The sequence below is a fragment of the Brassica napus genome, chromosome C6 (assembly GCF_020379485.1).
Source record: "Brassica napus cultivar Da-Ae chromosome C6, Da-Ae, whole genome shotgun sequence".
NCBI classification, from domain to species: Eukaryota; Viridiplantae; Streptophyta; class Magnoliopsida; order Brassicales; family Brassicaceae; genus Brassica; species Brassica napus.
Genome location: NC_063449.1, coordinates 27,111,012 through 27,124,783, shown reverse-complemented (window position 1 = coordinate 27,124,783; position 13,772 = coordinate 27,111,012). Strand labels below are relative to the sequence as shown.

The window sequence follows — 13,772 nt, the reverse complement described above, 5'->3', positions numbered from 1 at the left end:
CTCCAAGCATCCTCCATTATGAAGAAGCACCATGCAAGTACCTTAGTCATCTAATTGGTCATGAAGGAGAAGGAAGTTTGTTTCATGCCTTAAAAACCTTGGGTATGTTCTCTTTGTTGAGAAAACAAAATATGGTTCAATAGACTATTCCTATAAGAGATTGGTTGAAAACTATTTTTAGTAGGCAGTTGTCCATTATATGTTTTACGTACGAGATGGTAACCATCATCTAGTTGAACTCAAATATTCTCTTGGGTCGCTTTTCTGCTGATCTTATTCCATGACGAACAACATCTCAATTGCTTGTTTCCTTAATATTTTCTATCTTTATATGTGGACTTGTTTAGTAGCAGTTCTACATTTAGTAGTCCTGCTTAATTCTTCCTAATAATTGCAGGTTGGGCAACACAACTGTTCGCTTGTGAAGTAGATTGGACTACTGAGTATTCTTTTTTCAAAGTTCGGATTAATCTTACTGATGCTGGTCATGGTGGGTTTTTTTAAAGTTTATATTGTTTTATTATAAGCTTTCAACTATCTTTCTTTCCTATTCTATTTGCTAACTGCTAAACAAGTAGACCTATTGGTATGGTTGACGTTTAGAGAGTACATGATACATTCATTATGTGTATGATATGATTTTATTTCTGATAGGTGTGGCATATACATGGGTCTCCATGTGTGAGTTTTTATGTTTAAGTTGATAATACTTTTAACTATAATGGGTTATCTAAACTAAATTTGGAAACTAATATTTTGAGTGGTGTTGTGAATAGAAGGACTCACCAGAATCAATCGCTTCCAGATTGTGTTTTCTCGTATTATTCGTAATAATGAGTCTCCATACCTGTTCATTCTTGATGAAATTGCAGAGCGTATGCAAGAGGTTTTAGGGTTTTTATTCACGTACATTCAGCTCTTACAACAGTCTGGTGTTTTCCAGTGGATTTTTGATGAGGTATGGATGTTATTGACTTCTCTGATATATACTTTGATGTTTGTTTTCCACCCTTTGTATTGACTCAGTGTATTTAAAGACTTTAATGCATCTTTTGTTTTTATTGTAGCTCTCATCTATCTGTGAGACAAAGTTTCATTACCAGGACAAGATACAACCATTTTCTTATGTTGTAGATGTTGCGTCAAATATGCAGGTATAAATACTGTTTTCAGCTGCTCTGTAGATACTCTCTTTCTCATTTTAATTAGAATAGATGCGTACCTCTGTTACAATCTCGGCAAGCAATACTTGACCACCTATATGAAACAAGATCATGTGACTGAAGTTGTTGCATTTCATGACTTACACATTTCACTTTTCTTCTTCCTAATCCTCGTTCTCTCTTTGAAATTATGTATCAGATATATCCGACCAAGGATTGGCTAGTTGGTTCAGCATTACCTTCCAAATTTAATCAAGATACTGTACAAAAGGTTCTAGATGAGCTTTGTCCTACCAATGTTCGGTAATAATGTGTTCTTGTCCTCTTGGCATGATCCAAACTGTCTCTTTGTCAAAGCTTTTAAGTAATTCCATTACATTTGCAGAATCTTTTGGGAATCAAAGAAATTTGAAGGGCAAACTGACAAGGTTGAGCCATGGTATAACACTGCTTACTATCTTGAGAAGATAACCAAATCCACCATTCAGGTTACTTTTGATATATTAATATTCCTGACAACGCCAAACTCAATTGCAATTTTATTTTCTTAAGTGACTCGGTTTCATGTTCCATCTACAAACCATAGTTTCTGAATCAGAGTACCATCTTTTTATGTAATTATCCTCTAAGATTTTACTACTTTAATGGTAGTTCAAAATTAATTCGTGCTAAAAATATATATTCAGGAGTGGATGCAGTCTGTCCCTAATGTAAAGCTGCATCTACCAGCATCTAATGTGTTTATTCCTATGAATTTTTCATTAATTGATGATAAGGACAAGGTTTGGTTCCACTAGTCTACTTGAAGCTATCTCTTTTGAAGTGTTCAACTTATTAAGTAGTCATCTCACATGATTATGAATTGGAACAGAATGGCTTACCTGTTTTGTTGAGGAAGTCACTCTTCTCCAGATTGTGGTACAAGCCTGAGACAACATTTTCCATACCAAAAGCATATGTTAAGATAGATTTCAACTGCCCCCTTGCAGTCAATTCTCCTGATACTGCAGCTCTTACCGATACTTTTGTGCGGTTACTGATGGATTATTTGAATGAATGTGGTAAGTTAATCTCCGTATTTTTTCTATCAACTATGGCATTCTCTAGATTACATATGATGTAGATTTTTTGGGCGTTACAAAATAAAGCAAATGATACAATTCAAAGAGTAAGTGATGATAAGACTCCTAGTTTGCTACTGTTTCATGAACACTAGCTATCATTATCCTTTGCTTCTATCTTCCAGCTTATAATGCAATGAAAGCTGGTCTGCACTATGGACTAAGACTTTCAGACAATGGTTTTGAAGTCTAGTTATATTTTTGTGTAAGGATTCTTATGTTTCACCACATTTCTTTGTACTTTTTGGTCATTGACTTTCCATGTATATCAACTGCTCCTTCTCATTTTTAGCTGACTCTTGCTGGCTTCAATCACAAACTGAGGATTCTTCTGGAAATTATCATTCAAAAGATAGCAAACTTTGAAGTTAAACCTGATCGATTTTCTGTTATCAAGGTAACCATTTTAGACCCTGCCATCTTTCTAGACTCTCTTTTACTCATAATTTTACTAAACCTGACTGGTTATCTATCCTTTAACAGGAAAAGATCACAAAGGCATACGAAAATTACAAGTTCCGGCAACCAGATCACCAAGCAAAGTATTACTGCTCACTAGTACTACAAGATCAGGCCTCGCCATGGACAGAGGCTTTTGATGCTGTTTCTCACTTGGAAGTTGAAGATTTAGCTAAGTTTGTTCCAATGATGTTATCAAGGACATTCTTTGAATGCTATATAGCAGGTATCAACAATATCTCCATGTTGCATTATATTCTTTGGTGGCTGTCATGTTATCTAAGTCCTGAAGAATTTACAATGTACGTTTCAGGAAATGTTAGGAGTAGGGAAGCTGAGGAAATGGTCACACATATTGAAGATGTTCTTTATAACGACACAACCCCCATTTGCAGACCGTTTTCTCCTTCCCAGCCAGCTGACAAATAGGGTTGTTAAACTCCAAGACGGAAAGAAATACATCTACCGCCAAGAAGGGTCAAACCCTAGTAATGAAAACTCTGCTCTGGTGCATTATATTCAGGTATGTCAACGTTGATATATCGATTTTTCCATGTTCTAATAGAAGTTCATTTGCCACTAATAGGTTCATCAAGATGAATTCTCCATAAACATTAAACTTCAGCTTTTCCATCTTATTGCTAAACAAGCCACTTTTCACCAGCTCAGAACCGTTGAGAAACTTGGTTACATCAAGTCACTTTCCCAAAGGTATGGAATTCTAAAGAGTGCCCCATGAGTTTTTGTTGATACATAAATAAAGTGTTCACTTTTCTGTAACATAGGAATGATTCTGGTGTCTATGGTGTACAGTTCATCATCCAGTCTTCAGTTAAGGTACAAGAATCAGCCTGCTATCTCTGTGAATTGAAACTTTGCATAAACCCTTTCTTGTTACTGCATTATAGGGTCCTGGACATATTGATTCAAGGGTTGAGTCACTACTCAAGAACCTTGAGAGTAAACTCTACGAGATGAGCGATGAGGAATTCAAGGTGAGATGGTTCTTTCATTTCTTATAAGTCACTTGCAAGAGAGATGTCCCCTGCAATGCAATCACTTCTCAGTACATGTGTATACCAAAGTAGTACTACATTACTAACTGACATGAGTTACTCCTCAGAGCAATGTAACAGCTTTGATAGACATCAAGCTTGAAAAACACAAGAATTTGAACGAGGAATCTATGTTTTACTGGCGAGAGATTCAGAACGGGACACTCAAGTTCAACCGTAGAGATGCAGAGGTACCATATGAACATACTTTTTCCATCTTTCAATCAGAGAAAATGGCTCTAAACCTTGCCTTCTTCGTAGCTAATATCATATAGCTCACTGGGGTTTTATTTGTGGTTAGGTGGCTGCGCTGAGAGAGCTAAAGAAGGTAGAACTGATAGGTTTCTTTGACGAATACATAAAGGTAGACGCGCCAAAAAAGAAATCTTTGAGCGCATGCGTCTATGGCAGCCAGCATCTGAAGGAAATGGAGTCTGACAAAGTCAAAGTTGTAACACCATGCATAGAGATCCAAGACATTGTGGGTTTCAAAAAGTCTCAACCTTTGTATGGATCGTTGAAAGGATGGAGTCAGCTGAAACTGTAAAGAGGTCCCAAACTCTTTGACACGAAACAAAGACGTGGATCTTTACTCATCTGGTTGTAAAGAACACAGTTGAATCCATGAGTCTTCTTCTATCGTTTAGTTATAATACAAAACAAGACATGTACCATTACAGAACATGCAAGAAACAAAATGTATCACGGAACCTCATAAGAACAGCTGTCTCAATCAATAAAGCAAACAGAAAAAGAAAATCAAAATCAAAACTTGGCTCATCAAAAATTTATAATAATTATTTTATTTTTTCATTTTTTTGGAGAAATAAATCAGACAAAAGAGAATAACAAGAGATCTCTAGCGTCTTCATACCCTTGAGAAGGCTTTAGACCGCAACTAGCAGCAGTTCCGGTTCCTAACCCACCTACCAACCCGGTCGAATCTTGACCCGAACCACTGAAAACCCCACCTCCGATTAAGTCGGTGACGCCGTGATGGTGGTGGTTGTCGGAAGGAGGATGGTAATAGAGACGCGCCGTCTGAGGACAGTGAGAGTGAAACCTCGCCGCTATTCTCACGCCTGCATCCAACAGCTCCGCGTATTTCCCCATTCTTTGGAGATTGTGTTCTCTTCCTCCTATAGAGAGGAGAGACTTGGAGACGATAACGATGATGAATGAACTTTTTCAAGCCTCGACGTATTTATACGATGCAAGAAAGTCTCAGCTTTCTTATCTTGAGGGGGGCTTTTTTTTCTTCCTTGTTGCTCTGTGTTTTATTTTATTTCATATTTGCTCCTCAAGCTTTTTTTTTCTTTTGCTTTTACCTCTTTGTAATCTTACTATACCATCATAAGTTATTATTTAGTCAATATTCATAATAAATTAAGATTTTCCTCATTTGTAATATGTAATTAATTAATCTGGAGTATCAGATAAAAAAACATTATGATACATATTTAAAATTTATTGTGGAAGCTTTTTTATTTTAGTAGTTTGACTTAGAGTTTATTAATATATTTTTACATTTAGAAATGTAGGTTTCAAATCCCAAAAATGTAAACTATGCATATAAATAGAAAATATATTTAAAAAGTAGTAGATACAAGAAAAATCATTAGGTGTAGATTTTAATAAAGAAAACTGACAATAAAACTCTGAACTTTTAAATTAAAGCCAAAAATCTTTAACTCGTGTTTGAACAAAAAAATACCTCAATTTTTAAATGTTGGTCATTTTAACACTCATTTTTTATTGATTCGGCCAATTTAGAAACTCGGAAAGTCAACTATTAAACCGTAAACGACGTTTGTTAATTTACTAAACGACATCGTTTTAAATACTACTTAAAAAATTTTCTTCTATATTGGTACCATTATTCTCAGCCTCATTATCATTTTCATTAGTCTTACTATCATCTTCATTATCACCTTCTTCTCCTACTTGATTTTGTTGTTCAATCGTAGATTCTTTAACACGTTTCCCTTAAGATCTCTCATTACGACGAACCCGAAGTAACCTCATCATCCTAACCATTTTTTGCATTATCAATTACTCTGGATTTTTGGAAATTAGAAGATTGAGATATTAGAGAATTAGAAAATTTTGATTTTGCGAAAGAAAGGATGATTTAAATGTTTACGGATGTAAAACGATATTATTTTATTAATATTTAATCAATTTTTAAACGTCGTTTAGCGAATTAACAGACGTCTACAGATTTAACAGTTGACTTTTTAGGTTTCTAAAATTGCCTAGTCAACAAAAAATGAGAATTAAAATGACCAATGTTAGAAAATTAAAGATTTTTTTGGTTCAAACATGAATTCAAGATTTTTTTGGCTTTAATTTAAAAGTTCAAGGTTTTTATGGTTGTTTTCTCTTTTAGTAAAATAATCTAGTGTGATATAAGTTGAATAGTCAGATGAGAATACTAATAATTATGTAAAAAATTTGGTTCTATAATTTCCTTGTAATAGTTTCTGTATACTTTAATAGATAAAATTATAGTTAAAAATCATTTTATTGAAAATCTTTTGGACTGTATATCTATATGTAAAAGTATAGGGTTGAAATTAGGAGAAACCCAAAAATGTAACCTGAGATGTAAATATATCGTTTGTTTAAAAGGAATCTGGGTTAGCGTTTTCTTGGCGGATTCCTTTCAAACAATTAATAGGAAAAATAATGAAACCGCGTCAGAGTGGGGTCGAGACACTATACCGAACCGTCGCCGCGTATTTTTGACTGCGGCAAAACCGCAAAAAGTCAGCTTGAAACGTAAGCGTTACTTTAAGCATCTTTATCGATGGATGGACCAATTTCATCGACTTTTAGGACTTGCTTTTAAGACATTTCTGGACTTTAAATCTGTAACCGTAACGTATGGATTTTTGTTTAGACGTAACAAAGCACATAGTCCTCGGTATATTATCCAAAACCCGAAAAAAGAATTGAAAAATCGAGACCGATTTATCAGCTAACAAATTATGTATCAAACAATTTATAAATTGATAAAATCATTTATCAGCTAAAAAACTATGTATCAATTAACGACAAGAATTTTGTAACATTTTATAATTTAGCGGTTCATTGTTGTAACACCTAACATAACATACATATTTGAAAGAGTGGAAAAATAAGAACCGATAAAATTGAAGATCCAATATAACATTATTATTTTGGATAAGTGAGTAAATATTGCCCATCATAAGTGTTAACAAAATAAAAATATCAGTTAACATAAACAAAAATATAGAAGATCAGCTGGAACATTTTTGTTATTGGGAACTGAAAATGAAAAAGGATTTGGAATTGAATTATGCAGTATCGGTGAGAGATAATTAAGATTGTACCTTGTATTTATATTTAACCACCAACTGAGGAAATCAACATTGCCGGCACCGGATTCGTAAGGAGATTTAAAGCCATATATGAAATATCTGGTAAAAATTAAAAATGTGTTGGATGTGGAATCATATAGGTTTGTATAATAATTAGAGACTAAAGTTAAAAACAAAGAATATGTTTCTTAAGGGAAGGTAGATGAAAGAAAAGCAAGAGAAAAAATGACAAAAGGTAAAAGAGAATATGAGAGAGACAACTAAGAGGGCCACTTGTCTAACGCGTGCAGAAGCCTATGGAGTAGAGTTCCATAAAATTTAGGGACAATTCCAGAATATAAAATAGATGAGAAAAGTGAAGGGTAGTTTGCCAATATAGAATGGTTCTACGGCTATGCACACCAATTTTCTCTTCTTTTTTCCATATGTTTTACTATGTCTTAAATAACAACCACCACTATAAGAGATGGACGAATAACAAAGAAAACATAATAAAATTTCAATCTTAGACAATTCTTCAAAATATAAGAGATTCTTAAAACATAAATGTGGGTATAGCAAATACATGCAAAATGTAATAATCATGGTAGAAATTTCATCAAAATAAAATCTAGATGACATTTATAGAAAAGGATCAGACATTATACACAATCGTATTCAATCATAAATGGAACGTATAACAAAGTTAAATTACTAATGTTGATCTAATAGAAATTGCTAAAAAAATCGTCTGATTGAGGACTATAAATTTGATTGTGATCTGTTTTACGAATTTTCTAACTATGAAAACTGAAAATTTAATAAAACATATTTAAATATCTTAGAAAACTTATAAAATTGTATTTTTCATTATTAATATGTATTTAATTTAAACATATATCGGGTGTGGCTGGTAGCGGATGTATGTGCTGTCAACATCCTCATTTATTTCTACAGCACTAAATTCACAACAATCAAGTTTTAATAAAAAAAAATTCAAAATCAAACCTCTTGAAATAACCTACAGCTGTATAAGTGTTCTGTAGAGCCAAAAATTCAGAGCAATTTTTTTTGGAGCTTTCCATAAAATTTTACAGCAATAAAATCTAAAACCACCGCAAAAAATCTAAAGATCTTTTTCTACAGCAAATTTTTCAAAGCTACAGCCAATACCAATTGGACCCAACATCTCAAGCATAAATCATTTCAATTTTAAATGATTTCTTAATTTTAGTTTTAAGTAAAATTAGGATAAAAATATCTTATCACATGTAAGAAAGTATAGTTTAAAAAAAAAGAGATTTTTTTTCAAATTATAAATCAGAAATAGTATATTTTCAAATTATACCTATATTTTTAGGATAATGTCATTAATTTCTAGTTTAGATTCACTAAAGCGATGTGTTTATCTATCTATCTATCTATATATATAAAATCATGTTTTCTTCTCTCACGTTCGTCCACATCACCCTCCACGTATGAAAGTCGAGCGTCCTCCAGCCGCCACGCGTCCGCTCCTGCTAAACGCTTCATTTTCATTAACTCTATTCGTTAGTGGGCTTCGTTTGTGTGTTCTTTATCTGGGCTTCGGGCTGCTGAGTTTGTTCCTTAGCCAGCCCGATATAACATAAGTCGTCTCTAACCCTAATGTTCTCCGGAGTCCGGACAAGAAAACCAAAGTCGCATCCCCCATCCTTTGACGGCGAGTCGATGTGGTTTCAGCTTTCACTCACCATACGAAACGCTCCGAGTTAAGAGTTCGTGTTTAATCCACTCAATTCGCCCCCCCCCCATTATGTGTATTCAATGTGTATTCAAAGCATTCTTCAAGCTCAGAGGTGGTGTGGTTTATGTATAAAAAGATGTGGTTCATCACTTTCTTACTCACAGTCTTATCAAGCAAATAACTTTTGCAGAGCAGAGGCAAGCAGTGCTTCTATTACAAGTAATTTATGCAATTCATACCCTTCATCTGAAGCAAAGTGATTGTCGCTTATGTCTTACAGCTCTTACGATTGTTTACCGTTCAAAGTTTTTTTTTTTATTTCACAATCTCTCTTGCCTCTGTTCTTCTTTATAGATAAGATGTATGTATAAGAGAGTATGAGTTTTAGTTTAGTGCAAGATATGTCCTTGAGATGTTGATTTGGGGTTTGTGATCAGGTTTCAGGAGGAATTGTTAAATCCAAGAGAAGCAAGCATGAAGAAGCTGGAAGCAGTAAAAACTTAATAGAGAAGTGTGATGATAAATATACCAATAAGGACAATACAAAGCCTCCTGAGCCAGCCAAAGATTACATTCATGTTAGAGCTAGAAGGGGTCAGCCAGCAAATAGCCACCGCCTCGCTGAAAGTGTGCTACTACCTTCAGAAATGTTGATGTTTGTGTTTGGTTATCAGGTAAGAAGAGAAAAGATCAGCGAGATGCTGACTTTACTTCAGGATCTGGTTCGTGGTTCCAGCCGGATAACAGGGAAAGCAGTTTCACTTGATAAAATCATAAACTATGTGCAGTCCTTAGAGAGACAAGTTGAGGTATAATTACATTTTGTATGAAATATTGCTTTAAAACTGGATTTAAATTCTTCTTAAGATCTGAAACATTTGTTCTGTTTTTCTTCAGCTATTGTACATGAAGCTGGCTACAATAAATCCAAGGATGAAGTCTAACCGTAATGCTGCTTTATCCATAAAGGTAAAAGAAAATATGATTTACGCAATTGCTTGCTCAGAGCAAAGACTTCCGTTAGGATACTATTCTCTTGCCCAGAACATGCCTAGATTCTCAGACACGTAATTCCTCTCGAACTATGGATTTGTTCAAACTAAGGTAATTAGTAGATAGTGTCATAGATTCCTGAGATGTATTGTAAACCCAACATGTTCAAATATTTATGTGTTTTCTGTTTTGATTTTCAGATATGGATAGTGGGAAAATGATATACAAAGTATTGTTCATATGGGTTTTGGAAATGTCCAGCAACAAAGCAACAACAACAGTTGTAACAGAAGATTTAGAACCATAATCTCTAATGAGAAAATTTAGAACCAGTATACATGCTGTTAATCTCTTTTATGTTATCTGGTTCTGAACCAACGCTACAAATGAAGCTTGAGCCATGGTAAGAAGTCTTCCAAATTTTATACACTCTTCGTCAAACTCTGTTGTTGCCGTAATACAAAGGGCCTTTAATATAATAAGATAACAAAACTCGGCTACTTGAAAGTTAATACTTGATGGCCCACTTTCAAAGCCAGCCAATTACGCTTTCTCATACTAATCACATAATCTCAAGAATAATATGAACAAAGTGTCTCCTTTCAAGACCAAAATTCCGCTCTCATTTGACATCTAATGGACTGACACGAAATAAATGTAAATTGTGAATGATGTTGCTTTGATAGTATAATTGTGTTATATGTTTTTCTTAAACAAAAACTTAGTTCAGAAATGGAAACGTCATAGAAAAATAGTCAAATGTGCATGCTAAATATATAAAGAGGTAATTTAAGAAATTAAATGTTATAAAGTATACATAGATGATAGTATAGAAAAATTAAAAGAGAACTTTATAATTTACTTGGTTCTGCGTACATAGAAGTTCCAAGATAGACCCCTGTCCAAGATTTTGTTTAAACATACGATTAAATTTTAACCAATGTGTTTTTCTTTACTTTTATTTTAATTGTAAAATAGAGAATTTAAAATATCGTAAAACCATTCAGTTTATTTCAGATCGATGACTGTAAAAGTCAGTATATGAGAGATTAAAGAATTAGTATTAGGAAAAAAAAACAATTTTGACAATGAAACAAAACCGCAACAAGGACTAATACATCTTCACATATTCAAATAACAACTGTGGTAAAAGTAATCTCTATGCAATAATTTTGCTATGGACAGGAGAATATAAAGAATGCATCAAATGTATGTATTTGCCATGAACGGCAAACCGACATGTCTTGAGCTGACAAATGCTGGAAATAAATCAAAATTTCCTTACGTGATGTTTCTATATTGAAAAGAAGTGTTATGGAACTAAAATGATCTTTATAATTTCAAGTTCAATGTTTTCTTATTTCGGTTAACTTTGCTTTACTACCTTCTTTGCATTCAATATAACATTCTATTTTTAATAAGAAATGCAACTTCAAATAATCACTACTTCCACTCCGATAGCATGTTGAAAGACTATGATTTCAACATAAAAAGTAATTACTCTTATTACATATACAAAATAATTACCCACAACCCAATATTTTCAAACCCGAGATATTACAAACCACAAATAACACAATGAATATGAGATCAAATTTTTGTAAAAGGAAACAACATGAAAACCATTTAAAGCCCTCACAGCATATCAATGGCACAAATTTTTAATATAGAAACAACTATTGTAAACAAATAAAATATATCTTATCACATATAATCCTTCTTCACCCAAAACTTTCTCAAAACACAAAAAAATCATTATCATACACAATCACTTACAAATGCAAAGTTAAACACAAACCACAAATACATACAAAAATAATAATCTAGATCAAAAAGAAAGTATATTCCGCACGCATGGCGGGCCGACTTTAAATAAAATAAAATAAGGATTTAAGGATAGACACGAAATTAGGTAAAACCCTACAAAAACGTATGTATACTATTGTTAAATACACTCACGATACATACTATTGTTAAATACACTCACGATACATGGGCGTTAGAGAAGGAGAAAGGAAGAAAGAGATAATGGACAAGGAGGAAGCCTCTACAGCTAATCCGAATTCTAGTCGAAGGGTTCCGAGAGTTGCTAATAGACTGCGAACGCGGTTAGGTATGGCTCGACGAAACGTTGGGGAACGGAAAGCCGAAGCCTTAGCTCTAGGCATGTCATTCGCGGCTTTTGCCACTCTGGTTCGATCAATTCCCCTCTCTTGGGAACAATGATTGTTTTGACCTAAATATTTTAATTAGGTTTTCTTGGGAAACAATCAATGATATGTATTTTAGTAAGGTTTATGATTCGAAAGTACATTGTTTTAACTGCTTTGTTCTTGTGTTTTCTTGTTCTTTAGGTTGTTGAGAAAAAGAATGCTGCCGATGAGAATACAAATGTGGCTGATCTTGCATTGGTAAATACTATGAATTTTTTAGCTTAATCTAACTTAAATGGGTAGCCGACGAAAAAAAAAGTATTATGAATTTTCCAAGTACTCTTATTTCTTTTTTTTGTTTGGTTTGCAGATTTATGCTTCTGCTGTCAAAGAATCTTTAGCCAATGTAAGCCAAAAAAAACAAAAGAAAAAATCCTGGATTTTAATTTTTTCTCTGGTTGCATTTTTTTTTTTTGCTAAATTTTGGTGGTTGCATTCTTAAAAGTTACAATGATGTGATTACAGGTATACGGTACTAGGATTGGTTCATTTGGAGAGAGATCATTTAACAGTACCCTAAGGATCCTTAAAGTGACCAATGATTCTGTCGAGAAATTCAAGCTAGAGATGGGCGTTTCTGAAGCTGCACTCAGAACCGAGAGATTGGACGCCGACGACCAAACATATGAAACCGAACTGGAAGCCGAGATGAGCACTGTTATCATGAATTGGCTCGTCTCAAGTGTCATCAACGCTCTGGCGTGGATGTTATATGTTTCAAGTGCCTTCACACGAACATGCATGAAAGAAAACATGTTGATGTGCCGGCATCCATTTTGGTTGCAGATCTATTTCGCTATCTTAATGATCCTCGTAGTCACCTACTTGATAATCCATCGTTCACCAGGTACAAAACATAGCACGCGAGCACCTTATAGCCTTCTTTTACTCGGAGGTATTTTTTACGGTTTATTGGATATGTACTTGGGGGACGCATTGGACAGTATTGGCAAACTGTGGCTGTTTCTTTGGGCAACGCTTTGCCTTCTTCGATACGTTGCAGATACCATCACTTTGGCTATGTTTGGTCTAGTGTACGGTCCACGATATGTGACTCAAGAGACCAAAACACGCACTATGGTTCCGTATTGGGAACGGGCAAGTTCATTACTTGTAGCGATTCTGTTGGTTATTCCTCTGATTAACGGTTTCTTGCCATTTGCAACGCTTGGTGAATTGGGAGATCAGTTTGGTGAATGGTGGACATCACACTTCTCAATCCTCACGTCTGCAGTTAATCTTTGATTATTTATTTATTTCTTTTACCATTTGCATTTGGGACTTTTTTTTATCTTGTTATGAAATGAAAAAGCGTGTTATACATGTCGTAGAAAAAGCAAAAAAATTTGCTTTTTGAAATGCAATTAAGTTTTGCTTGATTGGTAACATCAATCAAATTTTAGTCACATCATATCAATTCCGCCCGCGTACACAGAACATGTTTCCATTCATAAATAATTACAAAGGCAGTTTTCGAGTTTTTATTACACTACAGAGCAGTTTAGTTTATGCTACTAAGACAATTTTTCCTAATCAAACTACTTTTAAGCTATAAACAAGCTAAACAAGCTTGTAACTAAGTGATATTACCCTGACTAAATATTATATCTGATTTCTAGGGAATTTAATCACGTTCTTCCAAGTAAACAAAATAAAGTGGGTCTCATATCTTTCTTTCTTCTTCAACTTTTTCTTTTTGAGTTTTTAATTTTTTTTGTA

The 13,772-nt window shown here is 33.9% G+C and overlaps 4 protein-coding genes across 4 annotated transcripts; 3 read left to right on the top strand and 1 right to left on the bottom strand.

Annotated features, from left to right (window-relative positions):
• Positions 1-1,855: 1,855 nt before the first annotated feature.
• Positions 1,856-4,345, top strand: LOC106410877 (insulin-degrading enzyme-like 1, peroxisomal). Its single transcript, XM_048759790.1, has 11 exons — positions 1,856-1,945; positions 2,035-2,224; positions 2,410-2,471; positions 2,577-2,681; positions 2,768-2,969; positions 3,139-3,266; positions 3,330-3,454; positions 3,529-3,580; positions 3,652-3,738; positions 3,867-3,989; positions 4,100-4,345. The coding sequence occupies exons 1-11, from the start codon at positions 1,856-1,858 to the stop codon at positions 4,343-4,345; spliced, it is 1,410 nt and encodes a 469-aa protein (XP_048615747.1).
• Positions 4,346-4,414: 69 nt separating this feature from the next.
• Positions 4,415-5,259, bottom strand: BNACNNG07380D. The gene has a single exon (XM_013851508.3). It carries the CDS (start codon positions 4,909-4,911, stop codon positions 4,630-4,632), a length of 282 nt encoding a protein of 93 aa, XP_013706962.1. The 5' UTR covers positions 4,912-5,259; the 3' UTR covers positions 4,415-4,629.
• Positions 5,260-5,415: 156 nt separating this feature from the next.
• On the top strand, positions 5,416-13,376 carry LOC106410013 (protein CPR-5-like). The gene is made up of 8 exons (XM_048760880.1): positions 5,416-9,066; positions 9,285-9,441; positions 9,522-9,656; positions 9,745-9,951; positions 10,041-12,033; positions 12,195-12,251; positions 12,364-12,399; positions 12,519-13,376. Exons 5-8 carry the CDS (start codon positions 11,833-11,835, stop codon positions 13,296-13,298), a joined length of 1,074 nt encoding a protein of 357 aa, XP_048616837.1. The 5' UTR covers positions 5,416-9,066; positions 9,285-9,441; positions 9,522-9,656; positions 9,745-9,951; positions 10,041-11,832; the 3' UTR covers positions 13,299-13,376.
• Positions 9,207-10,061, top strand: LOC125575488 (transcription factor bHLH77-like). Its single transcript, XM_048759789.1, has 5 exons — positions 9,207-9,212; positions 9,285-9,476; positions 9,522-9,656; positions 9,745-9,816; positions 10,041-10,061. Exons 1-5 carry the CDS (start codon positions 9,207-9,209, stop codon positions 10,059-10,061), a joined length of 426 nt encoding a protein of 141 aa, XP_048615746.1.
• Positions 13,377-13,772: the final 396 nt, after the last annotated feature.

Coding starts and splice junctions, on each gene's coding strand:
- LOC106410877 (XM_048759790.1), top strand. CDS start 1,856: ATGCAGTCTGTCCCTAATGTAAAGCTGCATCTACCAGCATCTAATGTG. Junction 2,472..2,576: donor TTTCAGACAATGGTTTTGAA/GTCTAGTTATAT, acceptor TCTCATTTTTAG/CTGACTCTTGCTGGCTTCAA. Junction 3,267..3,329: donor CTCTGGTGCATTATATTCAG/GTATGTCAACGT, acceptor TGCCACTAATAG/GTTCATCAAGATGAATTCTC.
- BNACNNG07380D (XM_013851508.3), bottom strand. CDS start 4,911: ATGGGGAAATACGCGGAGCTGTTGGATGCAGGCGTGAGAATAGCGGCG.
- LOC125575488 (XM_048759789.1), top strand. Junction 9,657..9,744: donor CCTTAGAGAGACAAGTTGAG/GTATAATTACAT, acceptor GTTTTTCTTCAG/CTATTGTACATGAAGCTGGC. Junction 9,817..10,040: donor ATGCTGCTTTATCCATAAAG/GTAAAAGAAAAT, acceptor TTTGATTTTCAG/ATATGGATAGTGGGAAAATG.
- LOC106410013 (XM_048760880.1), top strand. CDS start 11,833: ATGGGCGTTAGAGAAGGAGAAAGGAAGAAAGAGATAATGGACAAGGAG. Junction 12,034..12,194: donor TCGCGGCTTTTGCCACTCTG/GTTCGATCAATT, acceptor CTTGTTCTTTAG/GTTGTTGAGAAAAAGAATGC. Junction 12,400..12,518: donor TCAAAGAATCTTTAGCCAAT/GTAAGCCAAAAA, acceptor ATGTGATTACAG/GTATACGGTACTAGGATTGG.